The following is a 27,165-nucleotide window of genomic DNA, read 5'->3' on the forward strand; positions in this document are numbered from 1 at the left end:
TATTAGGGGCGTCGGTGAAAATTTACAGTACCTGAATTTGATCAGTCTTGCCTGGGCAGTAAGCATCTTTAATTTACGTCTCAAACATACTTCCCTAGGGGCGTCGCTATTGCTTACATTAATAGGTATCCCCAAGTAGGGCTTTCTGTTTCTTGAATTCGATCACCATTTATGTACCAACCCTTAGATTTAAAGTTCTTTCGTTTTGTGCGGTCACACAAAAGTGTTACAGCATCTAGTAATTACGGATCCTAGAGACCTATGGGGAATAACGTGGGGTTGCCAGCAATGCTTGAAACCATGCAGGCCCTTACATTTATTGCATGCTTACTGCATGCAGTAATGGTACTACTGTTTAGGAGTATTTTGATAGGAAACATAGCCAAAATCGTAATTATGGCCTCTATGTTAAGGATATTTTTCTCAGGCAAGAATTTTTCCTGTGAGTTATCCTGAGGTGAATGATGGTTAAAACAAACAGTAAACAAGTTATGAAAGAAAGACTAACACAGGGATCTCTGAGATAAAGAAAGGCAGTCAGAGTAGTTGTTACAGAGCCTGCAGTAGTGAGAGATGTTGTGGTTGTCCTCCAGATGAGCAAGGCCATCAACCAAGACCCGGCCCCAGAGCAGCAGCTCTCATAGACATTAGCTTATTTCTGAGGAATCCCCAGATAAAGACCAGGCGAAGTGTCGGATCCACAGCTTCAGTTCAAAGAAGGAGCAGTAGTGACCCTAACTAATGGCACAAGTGGTGGTTGCAACAAGTGCAGCAGGACACGCCACTGCAAGGTCTCCAAGCTGGGATGACGGTACACTGGTTGAACAGCTGCAGCAAGAGCCAACCTGGGATGTGTAGAGAAGCCCCTCAACGCTCATACTAGAAAGAATAGAATCCACTAGGGAAAAAAGGCCCAGAACACCTCTTGCAAGGAGAACAAAGTTTTCATTCCACAAAAATAGAAATGTGCCAGAGCTCTGCTGCCATGGAACGTTATGGTAAAATTAGTACAAACAACACTTTTTGTAAAGGTACACAGCGTCATCAGTGACGAAATTAAATAGAAGGTTGGCATGACCCTATAAATAGGCTACCTGCTCCATATGGGATGCCAGGCCATTGATCCCAGCCCTGTCTGTCCATCTTCATCCACGTGGGATCCTCCTTGCACGTCAGCAGGCACAAAGTTGCAGTGAATTGCTTGTTAAGCAAAGAAATACAATGCATTCCCTATCTCTAACCTAATGTGCACCTGGTACTGCAGACGTGGGCTAAGAAGAGACCTTGAGGCCATCACTTCTAACTAACTACAGCTTGATTCTAGACACGTTGGTGCCCTCCCTAAGCTTCCCACACTCATTTTGGCAATGATGTTTCTTCCCTCCCAGTACCTTGCAGCACAAATCACATTTCTTACGGTGAAGGCAACTAATCCCTTCCTTCTGTTCTCTCTTGATCGATTGAGGGTCCAACAGTTTTAAGGTCGGTGGTCTGAGACTAGCTGGTACTTTGGAATGCCAGGGGTCTTGGGTTGTGGGCATTTAAATGCTAGTACTTAAAGTTGAAACGGGGAAGGCAAGAGTCTTGTGCCTTTCTGCTCGTGAGATTGCTTTTCAATAAGCCCTCAACCCCCTTGTGGCCTTGCAGGGCGCATTCCTTCTGGGATACGAAATGTTAGCAACATGAGACAATGGAGGGTCTATGAATCTCTGCAGCACTGACCTTTCTCACCGGAGCTCGATCATCAACCCATTCCCGCACGCATGCGTTTTATTTGTGTGTGTGTGTGTGTGTGACTCCAGCCTGCAACCCTGGCGTTAACACAGAACTGGGCCTCGATTCTAACATGGCTGCAACTATCCAAGATGTAGTTTAGTTCCCCTTGTATACCAGAGTAAAAATGTACACTCCCATCCCCATGTAATGACCTCTAGCAACACCCATCCTCCCTGAGCCCCTACTGCACACATCCAGGCCTCTGCCTCATTCGAAAGCAGTGGGGGGCATGGGACGAATGTCACTCCTTCCCAATATTCTCCCATTTTGTTTATACTATATTAACAAACTCACAAGCGAGTCTGTTGCCCTTTTCACCCCTCCTTTCCCTTTGTAATCTTTCGGCTTCTAAATATGGAGGTGGCCTGTCCTTTGGTACCCATGCCCTGCATATGTGACGCAAACTCTCACCTGCTTGTGCACATTCGTCAGGAGTACATGTCCTGTAAATACACCCTCTATCCCCTGCTAAATCTACCTATTGCTCTGTATAATGCTGGGGATCTGGTGGGGGAACTGTAATGGGGCCTGGGGGGTGGGAGGGGGGTTCAAGTCAAGGCGTTGCTCTATGATCTTTTAATAGTTCTGAGGAATCCTGTGATAGATAGTTTGATCGTCTCTTACTAAAATGTCTTTCTTCCCCTTCTCAGGCAGGATGCAGAATATATTCTTTTTAGGTAGCACTATGCTGAGGCTGCCGGGCCCTGGTGTAGTTGTTGGAGCCGACAAACCACCTAGTCGCACTATCAAATGTTCTTCAGGGACCACCAGGAGTGCTAAGTGCAACAAGGCCAGCAAGCAGGTGCCCCTCCATGATGGCTGGAGGTGCAGAAACGCCTGCTGGCTGCACACCCAGTATTTATCCATCACAGCAGCTGTCCCTTTCTTTAGATACAGGGATGTATACATTCTTGTTGCATCTACTATTGGCCCCCACAAACACGATTCCTTCGTTGTAAAAGCACAGTTCATATTCTTCCTGCGTTTGCACTTTCACTGGTTTCTCCATCGCTTCGATCCATGTGAGTGTGAGTTTTGCCACTTGCTCATTCCAATACCCGGTACATGAATTGTTCACGTTGTTTATTACTTCTTCTCCAATTCCTACCAATCCTCCTGCCATACAGCTCATTGTGGTTTATTGCCATCTGTTTGCCATGAACTTGATGCCTTCCAGCTGTAGGTACAGTCTTTGCAGGCACTGCACACTCTTGTTGTTTTGGGCACTTTGCAGTTGATCACGATCTGCCACTTCTAGTAGCAGGCTTTGTCCTTGGATAGTGCTTTGCAGCCCTACACAGTGTCAGATGCAGTAAATATTGCACCTCCACAATAGGGATCTCCTGTGGCATTAATACTTTGGGGGCACCCGATGCTTTTGAAATCAAGGAACAGACTTAACAACCTCCATTAACTTTTGTTTTCACCACTGAGCTTATGTCTGTGTATCACTTGTTACTCAATTCTGGTTGGTGCACATCTTTTACCATATCTGACCCAAGTCATTTTATGCTTGTCATATCTAAATTTTCCACTTTCTTTTAAGCCTTGATGACCTACCAAAGCTTGAAACACCAGGAAAGAAAGTTATAATTTGCAACTATTTTAGAAAACAAACTAGAAAATAATGAAAACACATGTAGCTCTGTAAACTTCCCCATCCGTTGTTGAAGTGCATCATTAACAGAAGTATTAACCTGTACATCGACAAGTGTATTATGCATCATGGCCACAGCGTTATTTGTTTTAGTTTTATTTGCAGTTATATTTACGACATTGTCATACATGAAAAATTTGGTAGAGCTATTAGTGAGCAATGTGCTATTACTAGCTGCATTACTATTTACATTACTAATAGTTGCATGTCCTATTCCCCCCTTTTTATATCACTACTATAAAACTACGCCCTGAATAAATTCCTAGCCCAAACATGAATATGGCGAATACTCCGGCCACACGGTGCATAACGCAAGTATACATGAAGGAATACACTGTCATAAGAGAATAGTTATACCAATGAGAATTTTTCTTTTTATAAATGGAGTTGTTCGATCCCTACATTTCCATGGTAAAAAAGGAGGAAAATAATAAAAAGTTATTTGTGCGTAGCAGCGTGTTTGTATTTCACAGAGGTAGGTTTATTGTAAACAAACAAAAAAGCAACACAATTGAAATGCACACCAAAAAGGTAAAAATAAAAGGACCAGAATTCCACCATAAAAAAGCACACGAATTCTAAAGCCCATCAAAGTAAAAGGAGCAAAAATGGGCAAAATAACCAAATGCATAGGAAAAATGTAATGACACGTGTTTTGCTTTAAACTATATGCCAAGTTGAGTGTTTCAGCACTGTATTCAGCTTGCACTGTTATCAATCAATGGTACATGGGTGGGGTGTGTGTGGGCGGGGGCGCTTTACGAACATCAGACAGATGCACCCATTCCCGCAACTCACAAACATTTACTGCAAGGGAAGTAGTATAAATGACCTCAAAGGGGCCGTTTTATCAGGACTCGCTCCACCGGCGAACAAAATTCTTTGCAAAAATGAAGTCACCTGGGAGGAGCTGAAGAGGTGGTGGCATAGGTAGTGCATCAGATGCAGAGCTGGTGGTGTCTTCAGTTCGGTGTGATCTGTTGAGGAATACATTTTATTGCTTTGGTCCAGGCATGCAAATAACTACAAAATGTGTCCCCTAGAATAGACAAAGCCCTGTGAGCATCTGATGCACTCCTGATCGGAGATAGGGGCATATGCATGCATTGTCCCGTTACCACCTTGTGCGGCGATAAATGGTGATCCTTACATGGTTGTGTGCGCATGCTAAACAGTGCGAGTGTTAAGCAGTGCACCCATTTCTTTTTTAACATGGTGCACACCTTAGACAGCTTGCCTTTCAACAGGCCATTGATCCTCTCCACAATCCCGTTGGCCTGCGGGTGTGAAATTGTGCACAACCAATGTTTTATGGCCAATAATGCTGTTATTTCCTTGAAGAGCTTGTTAAAAAAAGTGCATGCTGTTATCGGACCTAATGTCATGATGCCTACCTCTAAGGAGCCAGGCCGGGCCCAGCAACCCCAGAGGCAGACATCATTTTCCCCAGGGACGTCTCAGCGGGCCCAAGTCGGGGCCCTTTGGACTCAGTCCTGGCACCTTAAGCGCCAGGCTCCTAGCGGACCCCAGTCCTGGCGCCTTAGGCGCCAGGCTCATAGAAGAGGATATGTGTTTAAGTGCTTGGGTGCACACTTACCTGATGCAGACCTTGCTGCTTCATCCAGGCCCTCTTGAGGCCTGAATGGGACTACTTAACCTGTAGGACTACTTCACCACCCGGGTGTGGTCGGGGAAGGATACATACCTGATTGGTGGAAGGATACATAGCAGGAACTTCTTCCAAGGCTATTTAAACCCCACCCGAACAGCCACACATGCTTCGCGTTGTTCTGCACCTAGCAGCTGGACGCTCACCGTGTCAGCTCCTGCATCCTGACTTCAGCCACGCCTGCCAGCACCCTGGAACACCTGCAAGGGGAGAAAGGAAGAGAATAGGAGAAGAAAAGCCCTTACCTGCTAAATCTGCATCCCGGAGTCATTTCTCCAACGGCCCTGAAAAGGAAGACATCATTTTAAAGGCATTTCGTTTCGATCGCTGCAGCGCTGCATTTTACTCACCTTTGCAAGGCGCTTCCATCTTCAGCAGCGATCTTCCGGATTCAGCTACGCCCCGGCGCCTAGAGGAAAAAAGACAAGAACAAAGGTGAGAGGGAGAAAAGGAATAAGGAAAGCTCAGTTTCCTTTTAAGTCTTACCTGTTGGATTATTCCCACTGCATTTCGGGTCCTGCCGCTTCCTGGCATCTCCGGACCCCGGCCCCTATAGGGAAAAAAGACAAAGACATTGAATGAGCGAATGCAAAGACATTACCTGAGCGCTCATCCAGAACTGTTTCACTTCGGGTCGGCGCCATATCTCCGGCACTCCGAACCCCGGCCCCTAAGGGGAGAAAGACATAAGCATTAGCGCTTGCTGCAATTAGACAACAAACATTATTATTAAGCTTGAACTTTTGAACAGAACTTTTACAGCGCCTTACCTGAACAGTCAAGCTTACCTGAACTCCCATCAATCCTCAATCAAGTGAAGTAACTGGGTTTCAACGCGCCCCTGCATCAGAAGCAGGATGGAGAGCTCATCCTTCCAAACCCTAAGGTGAGGCTTCACGGGGAATCGTGGAGGAGGTATCGTGGAGGGTTGGAAGGGAGTGGGAGGCTTGAGCATTGTTCCACAGTTGGTAATACTCCCTTTTCACGCACAGGAGGGTATCCAACGAGCCAGGGAAGCCAGAATAGAGGGGCCCTTCCTGTCCATCTTCAGAGTTCTGTGCCTTCGACGCAGCGCCTCCGTGGGAACCAGGTGAGCGTTACACCTAATTATATCGCACACGCCCCACCGAGGGAATACCTCTGACCAAAAACGTGGCTGCGCATTTTGGATTAGGGTGTGCACAAGGGCCAGCCCAGCCTCCACCCACCGTGACAAGGGATGCACAACCACTATCAAGTTGCGGGATCCGGTACACCTTTCCCCGATGTCCGCATAGTATGTTATTTGTGGAACGGCCCTGTAGGACGGGTCAGGGTACCTCTGATAGTTATGAGAGTAAGTCCAGTACTGTATGTCTGACAGGTGGTGCAATTAATCATGGTAGTTGATGCCTTTTACAGATTGGAACAAACCAGTCCTCCTGTATATCTGCAGCAATATGCTATTGGAAACATGGGATGGATGATGTAGCTGCTCGAAAGCGACTTGCAGCAACTCTTGCGGCATAACCGCCTTGCCTGATTTTTCTTGTCACCACAATAAACCTGTAGGTGACTGTGTGCATCCTCGCTTTACCCATGAATCATTCTCTTTCTGTGGTGCCTGACCTTGTAGCTCTATTAATTGGGTGATTGGTAAAGAATTGTTGGAGTCTGGTAGCTGTTCTGTGTCCTGTGGCACTATTGGATACCCCGAATCAGTCTGGACAGGAAGGTACGCTGCTTGGTTCGCCGCCGGGTCAGTGGCAGTGTTACCAAGTGAGACCTCGTTGGTGGTGGTAGTATGGCCGGTGCATTTCACCACTGCTGTCAATGAGGGCTGTGATAGTGCATCGATCAGTTTGTATAACAGTGCTGGATGCTGCACTGTGGACCAGTCAGCCCTCCTGAACCCCCTTCTATTCCATCGTGCTAGTCCTGCATGTACTGTGGTGGTGACATAGGCAGAATCAGAGTAGATAGTGACGCAGCACCCTTGAGATGCTAGAAGATCCTTGATAAGCGCTATACATTCTGCTGCTTGTGCCAAATAGTGCATAGGTAATCTTTTTTGCACCAATGTCTCATAGATCCAGTCTACTTGTCGGACCACTCCTGCTCCAGTATACCTGAAGCCGACTCCTGGTCGATAGTTGCTGACCCATCAACGAGGAGCAACTCCCTCCCCTTCAAGCAGGATGTCCCTTGTTTTCGGGATGTCATCCTCCTCCTCAAATGTCCCACAATCATTACATTACAAGATCCTCTTTGGAACACTGTTCAGTCAAGAATGTGGCTGGATTTAGAGTTTTACACTGTACCATATGGATGTTTGGGCTGGCCAGAATGATTTCATATGTGGACGCCCGTTGTGTTGTCAATGTTGATTTGGAACATTCTAAAATGGCGAACACTGCATGCTCCATGTACAATGTTACGGCGCACCCCATGACAATTGTGATGCTCTTCTCAATCACAAATGCAGCCGCAACAAGTGCTTGTTCACAAGCAAACTGACCCTGCCTCCCGGAATCTAGCACTCTGCTGTGGTAGGCCAATGGCTTGTGGCCAATAATGTTTTTTGTGTTATTACAGCAGTCATCAGTTGGCCATTGGAATGAGAATACAACTCTTGGGTATAGTCAGAGACGTAGCTAGCACTGGAGCAATGGAAATGACCTCTTTATAATCATTGAAGCTGTCCGTCCAGGTGAGCTTGTGGTCTTTTTTCTGAGCCTCCTTGAGGCCTTACAATCGGGGCCTTGTGTATGTGGCATAATCTAAAATCCATGCTCGGCAGTAGTTACACAACCCTATAAACTTCTGCATTTCTCTGTCAGTTTTGGGCTGGGGTGTGCTGCGCAATTAAGGCGGCTCGATTGGGTATAATTCTCTTACCATGGATGGGTATCAACTTGCCCAAATAGAGCACATCTTAAAGGCAATATTGCAGCTTCACCTTATCAACCTTGCACCCCATGTATGCCAGTGTCATGATGCCTACCCCCGGAGTACCAGGCCAGGCCCAGCCCCCCCCCCCGGAGCAGGCATCACGCCCCCGGGTAAAAGCCCAGCGGCCCTTTATAGGGGCTCTTTGGACTCTGTCCTGGCGCCGTTGGCGCCAGGCTCATGTTGGACATCAGTCCTGGCGCCATAGGCGCCAGGCTCATAAGGGGAAGTGTTTGGTGCACTTACCTGAAGTAGACCATGCTGCACACTCACCTGATGCAGACCATGCTGCATGAAGAACCAAGCCAAATGAGGCTTAGGAGGGACTATTTTTCTGAGGGAACTATTTTGTTACTTGGGTGGGGCTGTGGAAGAATACTCACCTGGAACTTCTTCCAAGGCTATTTAAGCCACGCCCGGACAGCCACACGTGCTTCGCGTTGTTCTGCATCCCAGCAGCTGAACGCTCACCGTGTCAGCTCCTGCACCTGGACTCCAGCCACGCCCGCCTCGAACCTGGAACACCTGTAAGGAAAGAAGAGAAGAGAAAGGTGAAAACCAAGAACTTATTCAACCTTCTTACCTGCATCCGGAATCTTCAGGCCAGCATTCCTGAAGGAGGACTTCCATTTAAAAGCACCGCGTTGCACGCTGCAGCGCCGCGCTTCACTCACCTGTTCCCGAGTCGCCGCCCGGCTCCATTGCGGCTCTCAGCACCAGTCGCCACATTTCTGCACCTAGGGGAGAGAAGAAGAGACAAAAGGTGAGCAAGGGAACACAAGACGAAGGCCGGATTTTCAGCCATATTACTTACCGGCTTTTCTTGGTGAACCATTCCACATCTCGGGTCGGCGCTGCATCTTTGGCAGGTACCGCACCCCGGCCCCTATGGGGAAAGGACAAAAGACAATACTGCGGAATTATAAAGACATTTAGAGGGGTCGCTCTCATCACTAGCTCACCTGATTTTACCACCGGCAATTTAACCCCTCAACGCATTGCCTTGGTTCTGCACCTGAAATAAAGGACAGACCACAGGTTAGGAGAAACAACATAAAAGGAGGCTCACACTTGAACTTTAGCATCTTCATACTTACGGTGTATCGCTCAGAAAAGTCAAGTGGATTTGCCAGCGCCATTCTGAAAACCAGTGAAGTAACTGGACGAACGCGCGCCCCTGCACCAGAAGCAGGATGGAGAGTTCATCCTTCCAAACCATAAGGTGAGCTTAAACCGGGGGGTTTTGGAGGAAGTCAGAGGAGAACGAAGGGGGAAAGGGGGGAGCAAGCACACTATTCAGCAGACAGTTAATCCCCTTTCTCATCTGCAGAAGGATATTCCTATGGGCCAGACAAGCAAGATTTGGGGGCCCTGTTCAATCGGTGGTCCGAATTCTGCGCATCACGCTTGAAGAGGCCACAGCAACCCAGACCGGACCAGCGCCTCTGTGGGAGCCAGGTGAGCGTTACAGCCAGTAGCTGCAGGAGGGTGATGGAATCCTTCCTGCACCGCTGTTCACTGTCGCTACACACTAGCAAATCTTCGTCATACTGAATGATGGTACTGGGCACTTGTATATTCCCTAAGTCAGCACATAAAATCCTGTTGAAGATGCTGCGGTACCGCAGTGCCCTTGAGGCAATCTTGTCTGTTTGAAATGCATTCCCCCATGCTTAACTGGGCTGAGGTACTGCAATTCAGGATGCAGGGGGATAGAGAAGAGGGTGTTTGTAAGGTCTACCACTGGGAAGTGGGTCGCCTCCTTGGGGATGCTGCATAGTATCATTGCAGGATTTGGAACAACAGGAAATTCTGCCTGGACAATGTCTTTTAGAGGACAAAGGTCCTGAATCATCCTCCAACTCTCCTCCCCTTTTGTCTTTTTTATTGGATAGATTGCTGTGTGGCATGGGGACGTGGAGGGAATTATTATCCCCTCATTCAGGAGGGCCACAATGGGGTCCCTTATACCCTCCTCCGACTCTTTGGACAATGGGTACTGTTTACCTTGTGGCAACACTGTTCCTGGTTTAAGTGTTATTCGTGCACCCCCTGCAAGATCCCTACGTCATGAGCATTAGTTGTCCATAATCTCTCCGGGACCTGTTCTAAATCTATTTCTGTGAAAGGGGGCGGGCCACAAGAGCCATCAAAGCATTGCACTTTGTGGTATTGTACCATCATCTCAAAGGGGATACAAATAGCTAACACAATCTCCCCATCATCAGCAAGGCCTTCAAACAAGTCTGCATCTGAGACCTCTTTATGGGGCACTGTTGGGTCAATGCACAGTACAGTACGCCTCTCACATCCATCAGAGACGGTGCCCACCACAATGATCCTTTTAACTAACACAACCTGGGCATGTAAATCTAGTGAGAGTATTGTGCCTGCCACAAGCTCTCTGCGGTCACCACTGGTCGAAAAATGAAATCTGATGGTACTCGCTAACACTCCTTACCAATTTGGGGCACAGCGTCAAGCAATAATGTAATCCCATACATGAACATGTCTGGATCAACAGGAATGCCGTGAACCATCACCTCCCCTCCTCAGACCTGTATGATCACCATGGCCCTTAAGGCACACATACCTGGGCTGGCTTATACTATCCCACTGTCTGTGAACGAAATGGTCATGTTCAGTTTGCTCTACAAGTTGCGTCCCAACAAATCTACTGGGGAGGAGTCAGAATATAGTAGGGGTGCACACACCACTTTTCCTCTCCTCTTAATAACTACCTCTTCTGTGTAAGGAACCATTGCGATAGCCCCAGAGAACACCTGTGTGTCAAGAGTTTCCCCCAGATAATGGAAAATCTCCCTCACTGATGCATGATTTAGTGACACCTGTGTCGACCATAAAGATGAATTGCTTATTACTTATCTCAGCCCCCACCAAGGGTTCCTCTTCAGGGTGGGTAGTCATGGACAGGACTGGGCACTCAAGAGCTTTCTGTGGGCTGTCCTTACCAGGGTAGGTATTGGTACCTGGGAATGTGAAAGGGTTTCCTCCTATATGCTGTCCCCTCAATAAGGCGCTACCGTCCCATTTGGTACTGCATTGGATGTGGGCATTTGTCATTCGTACAAGGTATTCTGCTGGGCAGCTTGTTGCTGTGTTAGGTGGTGCTTGTGTCTGCATGTGTGGGGGTCTTGGTGGCAACTGGGTATATGCTTTGTGTATTTCGTAGGTAATAGAGGTGAACCTCTGGGGTGGAAAGGTACCTGTCTGAGGTGGGGCAGCGGCATGTTGGCCGTACGGGTTATACCCTGCCCCCTGCCTATTCCTATACTCTCTTGCAAAATGTCCCCACTTGCCGCAGCTCCAACACTGAGACAGTCCCATAACCCCCTGGACCGATCCCTCAAACCTCCCCCCCCACCTGCTCTGAACCAGCCTCTTCCCCATTGCTGACCTCCTTGGTGCCACTCGGGGTATTGTTGAGGAGGTCCACCGCCACCCCACTGTCCCTGTCCTCCTCCTGGCCGAAACGCTGCTATTCTCACATTTACGCGTGTGGCGGCCTGCTTCACCCGAAGTCTCTGTACTTGCTTTTACTGCCCCTTCAAGTGCTATCTTATTTTTTTTTGCACCAGTTTTGCTTCCTCAGCTTGCAACCTCTGTGCCGTTTTGTTTTTCTCATTCTTTAATCCTTATACAATGATGTAGAATAATGGTCTGAATTTTGGACCACCCCTTCGCCTCCACCCCACTTTCTTGTCGAATGCTTTCTGAACTTCCTTGGGTAATCCCCTTTTAATAACAAAATAGGAAAAGAGGAATTGATCGGTCCCACTGGTCACACCCACCTCCGCTCTCCACATCTCCTGAACTTTTAAAATGGATTGCGCATGATCGTCATCATCCCCCATAGCATACTGCATTAAGGACTGCAAATCTGGTGTATCGGAGTACGCCTGTCACAGTGCATCCCACACTTATTCCCTAACATTGTTAAAAGGGGCACTGTCGTGTGCATCCTCGCCTAACTTCACCTCTGGGTACTGTGAGAAACCAGAAGGTGTTTCACACACTAGCCCCCGGAGATCTGTCATCCAGGTGACCAGGACAATGGCCATCGCTTTTGGATCCAGTTCCTGGGGGGTGGACCAGTGCGGGAGGATCACCTGGGTGAGGAGTATTCCGGGAGTGGGAGTGGGACACCGGATGGTGAGACACGGTATCCCCTTCTCTGTAACACCTTTACCCCATCCTACCAGGTAGGATATTTAGGAACTCTACCTCCACCACCTTTTACAACGCATGCACTTTCTCACAGCCAGCCCCCTATGAGGGAAAACAGACTAACACCCGAGCAGTGTACCTGACGTGTCCCAATACAATGGCCAGGCAAGGTTAGGCAATTACTGCCCATCACACTACGAGCGTGGCAAAGCACACAAGGAAACTGAGGTTTTGGGACGGCAGTTGAAATAGAGAGGAAAGACGGCAAAACAGAAGAGAATTGCAGGAGAGAAGTCCCCTTGACCTTTTCGATAAGGAACCGTTACTTTACACAAAACTCGAGAATAGAAAGCGTAAGACAAGGAAACCAGGCTATAAAATCCTGTATTGTGTATCGGAGATACCCGGGGCCCTCCCGCATCACTAATCAAAGCGGGGAGAATCAACAGCCGCCGTTGTACCGTCCTTGGCTCCAAGAACAAAGTAGCTTCAGTGAAATCAACACAGCCAGTGAATTGTGGAGACCGATACAAGACCGGTCTGTGTTGAAGCTAAGGTTGCAAGCAGCAACATTGTATGATGAGTGCTAGAACGAACATTGTTAAAACGCGTGTGATAAGAGACGCAAGTGAAGTGAACTGCTGATGAGTGACTGAACTTTAAAGCAAGCTACAATACCTTTCACAGAGTGGTCCGGCACCACGTGGGAGCTCAATCGAAGGTCTCTGTAAGTTATCCAGCTGAGAAGTGTTAAAAGTAGATCCATTTGGCCCGAGCCCGGTGGAGGGAGACCAGTTGAAAGAGAACGAATAACTGTGAATCAAAGTGGTCCTGCAACGTGTCAAGGAAATTCCCATGCACAGACGAAAGTCATCGATTTTGATGAAGTAGTGTAAGTTTGGAAAAGTACATATATTGGGTACGAGCCCGGCCGAGGGAGACCAGTGACAGATTTTCTGTTAAAGCGGGTCTGAGCCCAGTGGAGGGGGACCCAGGGTGAACAGTAAATCACCCGTGAAGTTGTATAAGCGAAAATCCTGAGACGAAAGGAACTTTAATGTTTTGTCGTGTTGCATCAGGCCCCCTGAAATAAGAAACTTTGAATGGCAAAGAGTCTTTGGCACAGAAAGTCTTAATGTTGGAGTTTTGAACTACATCCTCGTGGTAGAGAAGCGAAAGAGAGCACTAAGCTCGAGTGTGCCGCCTTGTCCCATGCTGAAACGTGGGGAAGAGATGCCAACGGCTGGAATATCCTGACATATCGTTTCTTGAACACTTTTCTTTTGCTTAACATTGTTTCCTGTTTATAATGACATTTCCGAACGTCACATTTTTGAAATGCCATTTTTTTTACACACAAATGCAGAAAAAAATATTTTTTTAATGGGGGGGGAGGGGGGCTCCCCCCCCAACCTCCCATTTCTTTTTAAATTGACACTTTTGTTTTACTAACGAAACAAAATGAAAACAAAATAAAGAAAATAATACATTCTGACATTTTTTTTCTGCATTTCTGTTCCGAGATTTTGGAATGTCGAAAATGTGTTTTCGAAAATTTAACTGGATACCATTGTTTCCCACACTATTTGGATTTAGAAGTAAGTATTGGCAATAGGTTTATTAGTATAGGCCCTTTTATTTTGACAGACTCGACTAGGACTGCGTTATTGTTATTTGATGGTCGAAGCGTGCTCCCATCTTTAGATTTATGATTAGATGTGCATTTTTCAAACCCAACTGAAGTTCAATAAACCATGGTACCCGGTCTTAACCTACACATCCCCTGCCTGATCTCCCACAAATGAGACAAGTAAACTCTTCATGTCTCCCGCTGCCAAAGGTATTCCCGCTGTCTGTTTCTCAAGGCATATATCCACTTTCCAGCCCCGGCTGAAAAGGGCGGGAGTGTATTTAATAAAATTATTCTTATCCATCTGTGCCCATGGCACGTAATGCGGCATTCCATGTCCCTTGTGCAATAACGGCAGTTGTGTACCCGCTCCCTGCCTCGCCTTCCGTCCATCACTTCCCCTATCCTTGCTACTGCTACTCGCCCAAACCTGCTTCTCAATCGCTTGCCCCACAATCTGTCTAGCCTTTGGTGTAATTTCTGGAGCCCCTTGTGCCTCACCTTCCTTGTCCTCGAATTCTTCCACACTGTCCCAGTCTCCGTCCTGTACCCCTTGGTGTGCCTTCCTGTCCAACCTCACTGTTCCATAACCTGCGCTTTCCACCCTTCGATCTCCACTACAGTGTTTCTCAACACACATCCTTAATGGCCGTGCTAACCAGTCTGAACAAAATGTCTGCAGCCCTCATTCATCTAACACACACCCCGGTTTGCTCTACCCTTCTTTTATTGCCCTCAAACGGGCCAACTCTGCTTGTGTTGCCTCTAATGCCCCTTCTAACTCTTTCTGTAATTTTTTCTCCCGCTGCGTAGTGCTGGTTGAGGTTGGTCGATATAGGGGTGGGGCAGTGGCAGGTGGGGGCACATACAACATTGGGTTTGTATATCTTGTGGCTGGACAGGCGGCAAGTGGATAGAGCCCCTCGCTAGGCGTTGGTGGCAACACTTACTCTTGTGCTGCTTTGGTCCCTACATTTGGGGTAGCACTATCTTAGCATCGGGGCATACACCTGGCAGTGTCCTCTACATCCTCTATCATCTTCCACAAGTCTAAAATCTCTTTCCGGGTTCTGCATATGTTTGCCTTTTTATTTGGCTGTTAAGAATGTGTTCACGTGTTCCAGTATCTCTATTATTAGCCCCTTGCTCCGGCCACGGGTGGGGCATTCCCCCTTGGGTCTCTGCCACCCACTGTTTGTGATACTTCTCTATCTTCTCCTTATACAACGCTAACACACTGTACATGTACTCAAGAGGAGTCATTACCCCCATATTGACACTTGTTATGTTCCCCCCAAAAACCTTTTAATTATGCATGACACACAATGCTGTTATGCCCGTCACTACTAGTCGCCCATGCCGCCATCCCCATCAACCCCTGCGTGCAACACCACCCTCGCGCACACTATCCCTCATCGCACTTGCTCACCCACACATCTCTTGCTCGCCCCCTCCGGGCCTTTACCTATCACACAACAATAATGAACTGCAATAAAACCACCAGCTAAAACAAAAAGCTAAAATAACTACTCATTTTCCTCCTTCCCCCACCCGAAATATATTGGGCAAGAAATCCAAGATCTCTAATTATATGGAGCTCCTACATTTTATATCCTCCTTGTCTCAATAACAAATGGCGTCACCTTCTCCCCTTACTCGGGGAGGATCTCACACTCCTGTTTTTCCTCCTCGTTATCTCCTTAATAATAATAAAAAAGAATACAAAAACCGCCATGTGGCCTTTCACACTCTCCTGTCATTCTCTCTCTCACACCCACACGCGCACACACACTTCGCTTCCGCACTCACTCTTACCCCCCCTTTGTTGCTCGCAAGAGGTGTACTTGCATATGCATGTTCACCCAAGCTCCCCCGTCACAGGGCCCCAAGAATGACCTGCACCCTCCTAGGAGCTGCGCCCCGCTTCAAGGAGCAGACGGGAATTCTGTAAAAACGGCTCCTATATGCAACTGCCGTTTGCAAGCTTGGGACTGGTCACTGTAACGCTCACCTGGTATCCACGGGGACATCACTCAGCCTGTTCTGACCTCTTACGACCTCAAACCCTTCCCTGGAGTCTACTCGACTGGAGACTGGGCCTGAAACACAGGATTGGTAGAGTTTAACTCCCTATTGTCTCTGTGTGCTTGAACCCCTTCTTCTCCGGGGTCCAACCCTTCCCTTCGATCCACAACTCGCCTTGTTTTCTTGGAAAGTGTGCTCTCCGTCCTGCTTTCAGCGCAGGGGCGCGTTGATTGATGCGGGCTCGTTGCTGCCTACTTACTTCACTGGCAAGAGTCCGACAGGTAAGTATAATGAGTCTTTTGAACAGTTCTCTAACTTCGTTCCTTTCCTTCCTTAGATGATGGGCAACATCTGGGGATGGTGACGTGCTGCTGAGATGAGTAGCGCTGAAGGTGAGTGAGAGCGCGATGCGACCCTTTCGTATTTGTTTTGAACTGAGTTCTTTTTCTGTGTCTTTTAGGTGCTGCAAAGTTTTCAGCATGGATGCCGGTTATGAAGAAGAAATGCGGTGAGTAAGCGCGGTATGCGGTGCCTCTAGATGTTTCCACGCTAACCTGGAGTGTCTTTTCCCTCTTGCAGATGGATGAGAAGTTCTGGAGACCGAGTTCCCCCAGAGCGGCTGGGATTCAGGTAAGCGTTTGAAGCTCGTACAGTCTTTAAAAATAATCGAAGATTTGCTGAATGCTTACTAATGCCTTTTTCTGTTCTTTTCCCTTTTCCTTAGGAAGCGGCGTGCCGGGATGGGAATGACACCGCCGAAGATGCCTGCAGAACCGAAGGAGCGATGAATGATGGGCAGAAGCGCTGCAAGGTAAGGCTCTTGTTTCTTGCAGGAGCTGAGCGCAGAAGAAGAAGAAAGATGCAGGCCTACTGGAGACAGATCCAAACACGACGAGTATCACGCTGCAGGTGCAGAAAACGCAAAGCATGTTTCTCAGCCTGGGCGTGGCTTAAATAGTCTCTGGGCTGAACCACACCCAAAAGACTAGACTGCACATGCAGTTCTGGGAACCAAAATATGTGGGGGCATCCATCTTGTCCCCATCAATGCACTACAAGTCCAATCCCCAATGTTATCCTTTGGGATTGAGTGAGTCTGGTGCCACAAGCAGCAAGTCTGACTCCAAGTGGGTCTTTGGAGGGATGGAGAGGCCCTTGAGGGCCATGTAGGTGATCGTGGCCTGGCTCCAGCCTGACATCTTGGAGGGCTGGGGACATGAGGGGCAGGAATCATGACATCACTGAAGGTGGACGTGGCATTTCCAGAGGTGCAGCCTGGAAGCCTCCGTCTTCACAGGGGTCGCTGGGATCACATCAAGGTTACCAAAAATGTAGAGAAGCCCCTCAACGCTCCCACTGGAAAAAATGGAAACCACTAGTGAAAGAAGACCCAGCACGCCTCTTGCAAGGCGAACAAAGTTTTATATCAAACAAATAGAAATGCGCCAGCAAAGAGCTCTGCTACCACAGAACATTCTGGGAAAATTAGTACAAGCAACTCTTTTTAAAGGCACACAGCGTCATCGGTGACAAAATTAAATACAGTACAAATTCAAATGGCTGTTTGGCGTGACCCTATTGTGATGCTGGAAATGCATCGGAGGGACAGGGCCTCCGTATCCTTGTCCTTTACTGCTTTTTATAGTGTGTTCTGTCATGTTGTCCGCGCAGGAGTTCATGTGGGACTCCTGATGGTGCAGCTCTCTTTTGGTTTTGGTGAACAGACCCATGGGATACCCTTATGGCGTCCATGGGTAGGGGTGCAACACTGTGCCCCTAGTGTATGTTTTTGGGCACCTGTGGGTGGCCCACAGAGCAGGGTACAGGCTGGTGGCAGCTCCGTGCTGAATTGACTAGTGCCCTGAGCGTCCTCCATTTTGGGATGCCCAGGCCCTGTCATTGAAATCGGTAGATTCCTGATGGAAGCAAGATGGCCCCCGTGGCCTCTTGCCTGCCATAACCTGTTACCTTGATCTTCCTGAAGTCCCGGGAAGCCCTGACTCTGTCCCTTCCCCCTGACTGGCTGTTGGGTGGAAGTTCCTTGTGGGGAAGTGCTGACCAGACTGGCTGGAGCATTCCCAACGACCGTATGTTGTGAGTACACCTGTGGGTGGGACCTGGGTGAATGGAGTGTGTGACGAATACGCATTCTGTGTTGTCGGTGTCTACCATCTGGTGTTTGAAACAATGACTGAGACAGCCCATAACTACTTGAGAGTGTCTGGAGAGAAGTGAAAGGCCTGAATGCACCGTGTGCCTGATTGGCTGACTGCCTGCATGAATGCCCTTCACCGTGATTGGATGCTTGTGTATGACCCAGCGGAATGAATGGGAGATCAACAGTATATCTGGGGACCTCACTGCTAGGAATTGTGTTCAGAAGCTGAAGTCCACTACGACGAGTAACTGGAGCTTGACCTTGAAGCCCTGCTGGACGAGAAGAATTGCTGTTTCTCTCCTTCACAATCTGAAAGCTGCTGTGTCTCCAAGGACTGACCCAGAGTGGACCTGGTAAGGCGCCCTCTTCCCGAGCTACGAGAGACCATCGTGCACCAGCTGATCTTTGCCAAAGCTCCCTGGTAGACAGACCTTTGACAGGCTGCCGACCCAAGACGGGGACTGCTGCGGAATTCCAAGGCGAAGCGCCCGGACTGTTGTCCGCCACTGTCGACGACTGCCGTCGCCGACCGGAGCCGCGTGCTCCTGTTTGCCTAAGAACTTTTGAATCCAAGAACGCCCTCGTCCGCATCGTCGCTGCCGTATCCTGCTGGAGAAGGCCTGACCGCCGACGCCCCGAGGAGCATCCACCGGTGGGTTTTCCGCCACCCATAGACCACAGAGACGCTGACAACTCGACGCCCTTGCTGGGCCACAGTTCTTCAAGCTCTTTGCGGTCCAGATCTATCGACACCGAGGTGCCCCGCACGCCTCTTCCTTGCAGGATGTTTACGCTTCCCCGTCAACGAGCACCGCAGGAACGAAGCTGCCACTTCACCATCGTAGCTCACCCTGTTCTCCGTCGGACGTTCGACCCGTGACTCCTGTCTTAAAGGGAGGGCACTCAAGAAGGGCGGTCGATTCCCCAAGGAGGAACGCTATAATGCCAGGTACTTTGGGGTTGCAGAACTATTGGGAAATCTATTGTGAACAATATATGGACTGGGCTTGTATCTTTATTCTACAGATTGCCCAGGTGAGGGGGATCTCCACACAGAGCTGTGTTTAACTGTAGTGACCAGTATTTCTGCCAATTGTTCTTATTAACTACTTTCCTCTTTTCTCTACTGTTGGTTTCCTTTACGACTTGATTTGTGTGCCATTTAACCGTACTGTTGATGCACTTTAAAGAGATCTAATAGTAATTGTTGTACCATGTAGAACTGTATATATTTGCCATTATAGATAACCGAGTACAAAGTGCGTTATTGTGATATTGTATATAGCCCTGAATATTAATTATATAAAGACTGTGTTTTAACTGATTACAGTTCCTTTGTGGGTGCTTGGGGACTACACTGTACTTAAGAACCAGCCTGGATCACCTCCTGAGAAGCTAGGCCTTGATTGCTCGACCTTAGCTACTGAATAGAGAATCTTGGCTGGGGTCCTCTGTGCCTCTCCTCTACAATATAGAGAGCAGAAGTACAGACACCCCATTCCGGTCCCTCACACCTATACATAGGCTACCTGCTCCATATGGGATGCCAGACCATTGGTCCCAGCACCGTCTGTCCATCTTCCTCCATGTGGGCTCCTCCTCGCACCTCAGCGGGCACGAAGTTCCAATTAATTGCTCGCTAAGCAAAGAAAAACAATGCATTCCCCATCTCTAACCTCATGTGCACCTGGTACTGCAGACATGAGCTAAGAAGAGACCTTAAGGCCATAGGTCAAACTAATTAAAGCTCGATCCCAGACATATTGGTGCCCTCCCAAAACTTTCCACCCTCGTTTCGGCTATGTTGTTTCAATCCTCCCGGCACCTCGCAGCACAAATCACGTGACTTATGGTGAAGGCAACTAATCCCTGCCTTCTGCTCTGTCTTGGTCGATTGAGGGTCCATCAGTTTTAAGGTTGGTGGTCTGGGACTGGCTGGCACTTTGGAATGCCAGGGTTCTTGAGATGGGGGCATTTAAATGCTATTACTTAAAAGTTGAAACGGGGAAGGTCTGAGGCTTGTGCCCTCCTTCTCGTAGGATCGCTTTTTACTGAGAGCTCTTAACCCCCTCACAGCCTTGCACGGCACATGCTTTTTGGGATACGAAATGTTAGCAACATGAGACAATGGAGGGTCTATGAATTTCTGCAGCTCTGGCCTTTCTCTCCAGTGCCCGATCATTAACCTATTCCTGCATGCATGCGTTATATTTCTGTGTGTGTGAGACTCCGGCCTGCAACCCTGGCTTTAACACAGAACTGGGCCTCGATTCCAACATGGCTCAACTATCCAAGATGGTGTTTGGTTCCCCATGTATAGCAAAGTCAAAACGTACACCCCACTCCCCATGTAATGGCCTCTAGCAACTCCCCCCTGTTCCCTCCCAAAGCTCCTACTGCACACACCCAGGCCTCTGCCTCATTCAAAAGCACTAGGGGCCTGGGACGAACATCCCTCCTTCCCAACAGATGTCTGAAGAATGTAGTGCCTCAAGTTAAGAGTCAAGTAGCACAGGTGAGTCCTGAATTGCAGTGGAGCACCAAAACACCTTTGGAAGAACTGAGCACGCTGGTTTTGTCAACAGGAAGGAGGAGAGGCAATGCATCACTCTTGAGTTTATCGTCCAAGAGATGCCATTGCAGAGCTTTTGTCATCTTCCTTGGGCAAGTCCTTCCTGGTGCCGAGAGACCAAATATGACCTGTTGATACATTATTGGTGCAGAGTGAGTGAGGGAGGGTCTGTGGTGTGAGAGTGGTCTAGGCCTACAATGAGATACACACATAGCACCCCAATAATTCCAGTTCGAGTAGTACAAAAACATATAATGGTTTATTAGGCATGAGGAAATGAAACATTTGGTAGTATTATCGCACAACTACTATCAAACATACACACACCTACAATTATGTCAGATTCTAGAAATCCATCTCAACAGTCATCACAGGTCACAGTACAGGACAAAGGCTACAGTGCAAGCCACTGATGATCTGCCACATTGGAGGGAGGAACCAGGGCCTGCTTGAAGAATCCAGATAACAAAGGAAGTATCCATCTACAGCCATGCCGGGCCTTTGGAGGAAAAGGGCCCTCCTGCTCCTCTGACAAAGTTGCAACCAGTGTCCTGATCATTGGGAGGGACTGGCAGGGTCTTTCGGAGCTCCAATGATCCAAGAAATGCAGCAAAGCTTCTTTCGCAATTGTTGGGTCAGCTGTCCTTCCAGGTGCTTTGGGATCAAATCCCAATGATTGACTAGGGAAGAAGGTAGTGTGCCTGCTTTTATTCCTAAACTGTGGGTTGAGAGTGACCCCCCACAACCCTTCACATACACATGCATGAGTGCTGGTCTCAACATTAAAACTTTACTGGGCTCTTTCACTGACAAACCAAGGGATGTGGATTGCAATGGACTTACACATATCCTAACCCCATATACCCAAAGGCTCACCCAGCCGGATTCCTCTCCGTGAACTCCTAGTCTTGAGTTCTTGACAGTGTCAGCAGTGACTGTATGTGGTCACTCTGGTCATATGTTCATACACATACACGCGCATGTGAAAAGGTCAACAAAATACAGTTACCGGGTCACTGGATTAATACAACAAGGAGACACCATTTTAGGACTCCTAATGGAGAAAGAAAGGGGCCTTGTGCAATAAATTGGTCACGCATGGTGCAGCCACAACATAGTCATGAGCAGTCTCAATGATCACAAAACCTTAGTCATGTTCCCAGTGAAGCTTTGATGGGGCACACAGGCAAAAAGGTCAACAGCATAACAAGAGCTTAGCAAAATGTTTTGTGGGCTACCAAAATAGGAAAAGGGACTTTCTCCCTAACAAAATGCCCTCATACCCACCCGGTTCAACCCAACTTCATTTGTATCCCTATTTATAGGGTGAATCCTGTTTGGGATTTGAATATTGTTTGGCCTGTGTTACTTATTATGTTTTTCCAGGTCATGGTGCATGGGTAACATGAAAGACATGTTTCATTCTTATTACTTCAGCAAAGGAGGATCAGCACTGCAAACTCGAACCCAATACCCTCAATGTTTCCTAGGGACAAGGTTTCCATCACATCCCTCCATTATTAATGTTAAATCTGGGGGTCCTCTTTTGTTAATTTTCTAATCCTGTCTCTGTTAGAGGAATTCCTCCCAATGTGGGTGTTCTATGAAACTTTGTTATATTTGAAGGCACCACATGAACCAGTTAATATATTCAAATCAGTGTTATGAGTGTTCACAAGATCTTAAATTATTTTCTTGCCGAGCTTACTGGGGATTTTTGATGTTTTTACAGCAGATTCATGCTTTTGTAATCAAGCTCTTGCAACACATGCTTTATAATTTACCAGATGCTCATGTGATCAACCCCACAGGGTAGCCGTCGAGCTGGCCCACCATCTTTGGATCGTGCCAGAAGAATGCATATCACCTATGGCCTGGAAGCTCTAGCCAACCTTGTGCACCCTGAAAATTCACACCCGGGCGTGAAGGTACCAATGGTGTCCCCCTAGTCCCTCCACATCCCCTCCTGTCCCAATCTTAATTCTGTCTTTCTCTCTCATGTACTCTTTCCTCTGTTGCGGTTTTCCCTTATTTTCTGTGTACATATCCTCTTTCCTTTTAACATTTGTGATGGAGTCACTCTTGAGACCATGGAGTGGAACATGGGAACTCTGGTTGTCAAAGCAAGACCCCAGTTATACAATGCACCAGCAGAAGGTGCTATGGCAGGATTCCCCAGAGCTCCACCAGTCATCCTTCGATGCACCCACTGTGTAGTGATGCCTCAAGGGAGATTTCCCTAATGTGGCCAACCAGGAAATGTATTACAAAAGATGTTGATGGAAGTGCCCAGTAACATTCAGGGAGAATAATGCCAGTGGGAATAAACCCAGAGAAAATCTGATGAAAGCAAGGGATGCACAGAAGACTGTATACAGGGGTGGGCAGCCACTCACGCCCAGGTCAGACCGCAAGTCCTTGCACATTATATATGATTGGGTGTACCTCTGACACGCAGGCTCCCAGAGTGGATCATGGAGCGGTGCCTTTAGTAGAATGAACATCCATTAGGAAAAGGAAACGGCAAGGTGTAGAAGCACAGCACAAGCATGGTTTTAGGGAGTTCATCAGTCTGAGCGCAGTCGCAGCCATTGGGATGCAGTTCATCCATGAGGCATACCAAATGATTAGATGTGACAACACCTGACTACACAAATGTGGAGGTGACAAGATTTAGCATACACCAATCAGATTAGCCTAGGCTAATGTGGACATAGACCTACCAATCAGAACTCCTAATGGAACAATTGGTGCAAAATCCTCAATATTAAAAAGGCACAAACCACTAGACTGCAAGTTAGTACACTGTTCCAGGGTGTTAGTATTGTAGCTGTGAAAGTTGCAGCAGGTGGCCAAGCCAAATAGCCCATGCTGTAGAAGAGTTGAGAAACCGGAGATGGCTAAGCAAAATAGGCCAAACTGCGCAAGAGTTCAGATTTGCAGGAGAGTATAGAGTAAGGCACCTGCTGGAGGTCTTGACTCAGAACCTGCTGGCGATACTGATGAGGAATGGAAGCAGAATAATTTGGAGGATGTTGCCCAGATCCTGTTGGCCGATAAAAGCCACCAGTGCACACGAGAAGTTTGCGAAGCCAATGGAGGTAACGATTGCCTGAGGAATTATAAATACTGCAGCCTAAAGGACACAGGTAGGGGAGACAATCCTGGCCAAGAAAACGCCTAGGGCACAAGGGAGCAACATCATGGTCTTGCCCACGTAAGAGCACATGGAGACCTTTGGGGACAAGACTGATGATCTGGAAGGTCTTGCCTAGTAGGAGTGTGCCACACAACGATAGAGGTGCATAGGATACCTTATCTCGATCACTGCAACTACCAAGTAAAGAAGTGTGCTGGGGCACTTAAAGCAGCCTTGAGACTTTTGAGTACATTGAAGGAGGCACCTATAGGTGTGGACACCCCCAAACTGTGTGGATTAGAATAGGCATTGGACTTTGGACTATAAGAACTTTACATTTTCTTAGCTTAGGATCTTTTACTGGATTTCATGTATCCTCTGTCTCAACGCTGTTAGCTCAAACTCCCATTTATGTGAGCTGGATGTCCCCCTAGATCCAGTAGCAGTTTCTCTCACCCTATCCTAATGCTAGGGCTCGGGTTTAGAGGAGCTGGAAATTAGTTTGGTAAAGAAAACCAGGGAGACCAGACCAATCCTAACGCAGTAATTTAGGGAAGAGCGGGTAAAACCACCACTATAGGGGTAGATGCAAGGTCTTATTCTTGTAACTGCAGATATCAAGCATTGACAGATCAGCCATCTTTCAGTTAGTTGTGACCCCCTTTCTTTAGGTTCAGAACCTCCGCCCTGCTAAGTAGGTAAGTCTCTGTTTCTGTTGCGTCCCTTTTCCCTACCAACCTTTGTTTAACCCTGAATAAAAGCAATAACATTCCAATTGGCCTGTGTGTGTGGTCTGTTCTTCCTCATGACACACTACCGCATGGTCTTAAACATGTTTGCTGCTAATAATCCCTCATCTCAATCCCTCTTTGTCCAGATGAGCAAAGCTGTGCTGCTTCAGAAGTCTGTAACATTCATCACACGGCTGCAACAGGAGCGCCGGCGCATGCAGGAGGATGCTCAGCGTCTGCGAGATGAGATCGAGGAGCTCAATGCTGCTATCAGGTGAGCGCCTCCATGGACAATTCACTCTTTTGGTGTTGTCTAGAGCAAAGAATATGCCCTGTCAGAAAGACATTGTACCAGGTAACTGGGATGAAGTGCAAATGGCGGCCGGCTTGCATCAGTAATACAGAACCATGGATTTGTTAATCCTCCGTCTTGTCCTTCTTGCCAGTGAATACCAGCAGCAGCTGCCAGCCTCTGGTGCCCCAGCTATCGTGAATCATACAGATCAAATGAACCAGCTCTACGAAAACTACGTGCAACGCCGTACTCTAGAGAACTGGAAGTTTTGGCTGGTAAAATCAAACTTTCTTTTTTCTTCCCTGTAAGGTACTCTGAAAATGAAGGATGAAAATAGACCATCCTTTTTGCAGACACAAAAAGAAGTTGTTGCAATAAAGGGGGAAAAGAGATAGGAGTTGAGGGTGTGGGGGGTTGTAGTTTAGTGGTTGTCCCCTGCATGTGTTCGACATCAGACATCCAGTAGCAAGGGCAAGTCCCAGTGTGGGAGCGGGCAAATTATTGTAGATGAGAGAAATATAGACAGCCCCCTTCTTAATGTGTGGCAAGTTTTATTCTGGTGGAAATTATTGAAACTACACCATTATGTGTAGGACTGAGGAGGCTATGTGGGTGGCATGTGTAGACAGTGTCAGCTGCCAAGTGTGGCTATAGAACTGTTGAGACTGCTCTTTTCCAATTTATTTTGGTTGGGGTCGAGTAATTTAATGCACTAAACCTGTAATCTTGCATTGGGCCGAGGCTGACTGCACGCTATATGCCCTCCTGCCTCTGTTATTCACAGTTTAGACTAATTAGAGGGATAGGCATCTCCCCTCCTATTTCGTGAGGATGAAGATGGAGGTTAGCCAGGTGAGGACTGAGCTTTCTGAGTTTAGGTTTCGAAAAGAGCTCACTTATTCTGGGATTAGAAAAATTAAGGGCTAAATCTATTCATTTGTGATTAGTGGGTCGGTAGACTGCACCTAATCTGTGTAACATTAGAGGGATTATAAATAAACAGCACCCGGCTGTGTGTCTTGTGTGTGGGTGTGTGTGAGATGCATCTGAGTGATTCATGGATGGATTGCCACCTCCTGGTGTGCGACAGTAATTGTACCCCAACTTCTTTTCTAGTTCAGTATTATATTCAAGCCTCTCTTTAAGACGTACCAAGAGGCTGTTAGTACCAAGAGCCACGAGGAGTTCAACCGCTCAATCCTGACATGGCTGAAGCAACATTGTGCTCTTCCAGTACTACGACCAGGTATGTCACTCTCTAGGAATTGATTCTGGCCCTCTCCTTTCACTTAGCGATCTACCAATGGATCCCAGCCTCTGCCCTGGAGGAACTACACGCAAACAAATGTCAACACTTACATTCTATCATACTATCACTGTCATGCTCCTTCCCTGTATTGCACTTACTTGCATACACTTGTTCAGACTCCTGCATACTTACTCTTGTATACTTACTGCTCCCTGACTTTCACATACTCCTAATGGTGCACTCTTGCACATAATCATGTTCACTACTACTGCTTTGCTCAAACTTGTATTCTCAATTGCATTCTATCACATTCTGGCATAAGTTGTTGTTCACTCGTCCAATGAAGCCATGCCCATAGAGATAAAACCAAAAGATGCTGACAATTGCGCTATAACACCTAAATTCATGCACTTGATGTCTCATAAGAAATACAGTTCTCTCTGTAAGTGATCTATAGATGTATATTTAGTGTGATGACAATTCAGTGTACATGCTTTCCCGCTTGTGGAATTCTCTCATTCCAATCATTGTACTCCATTGGTGTGGCAATGTGTGTCAGGGATGTTATCCTTCAGCTAAGTGATATGAAGATTAACCCTCCAGACATGGATTAGGATTTGTAGTTGATTGAGAATAGGTTGTCTTCAGTATGAGCTCATTGTCAGATTCACAACCTACAACTATACTCCTTTGAGTAGGACTCCTGAACGCTCTCCCTTTAATTCCAAGCTCTGCCGAGAGAGATGAAACCAGAAGGCCGCACGGTCTCCTGCAACTCATCCAATTTATTTTCTCTCCATTTTCTGCATTTTAATTTTTCTCATTGCTATTCTTAGTCATTTTTGTTAACCAGATTTCAGGTTTATTTGGGCATGTCTGATCATTTGCATATGCCTCTGAGCTGACACTATATGTTTTTATGTTCTTATCATTTTGCAGATGAGTGGACATTGTGAGAACAATACATCCAATAATTATTGGGGAAGGAGAGTGCTAGCAATGCTCCAAACTGATTTGGGATGTATGCAATTTCAAAGCAAGCTATTAGTAAATGGCACCTGAATTCCCCTCTTTCACACGCATGAGCCCTGATGAATTCTCAATTTCATGAGCGTATTAAGGTGAAGCCTTTGGCCCAATAGGCTGTT

General features: G+C 47.4%; 1 protein-coding gene across 1 annotated transcript in view; it reads left to right on the forward strand.

The window, feature by feature from the left end:
* The window catches only part of LOC138513838 (MLX-interacting protein-like), a 652,779-nt gene that overhangs the window by 564,182 nt on the left and 61,432 nt on the right, over positions 1 to 27,165 (forward strand). Inside the window, exons 13-16 of the mRNA XM_069628950.1 lie at positions 22,415 to 22,531; positions 24,620 to 24,747; positions 24,920 to 25,043; positions 25,885 to 26,014. Of these exons, the coding sequence (XP_069485051.1) occupies positions 22,415 to 22,531; positions 24,620 to 24,747; positions 24,920 to 25,043; positions 25,885 to 26,014 (499 nt within the window). The remainder of the gene's footprint in view (positions 1 to 22,414; positions 22,532 to 24,619; positions 24,748 to 24,919; positions 25,044 to 25,884; positions 26,015 to 27,165) is intronic.

Source organism: Ambystoma mexicanum, chromosome 12, assembly GCF_040938575.1.
Source record: "Ambystoma mexicanum isolate Mex_15411 chromosome 12, UKY_AmexF1_1, whole genome shotgun sequence".
Taxonomy (NCBI): domain Eukaryota; kingdom Metazoa; phylum Chordata; class Amphibia; order Caudata; family Ambystomatidae; genus Ambystoma; species Ambystoma mexicanum.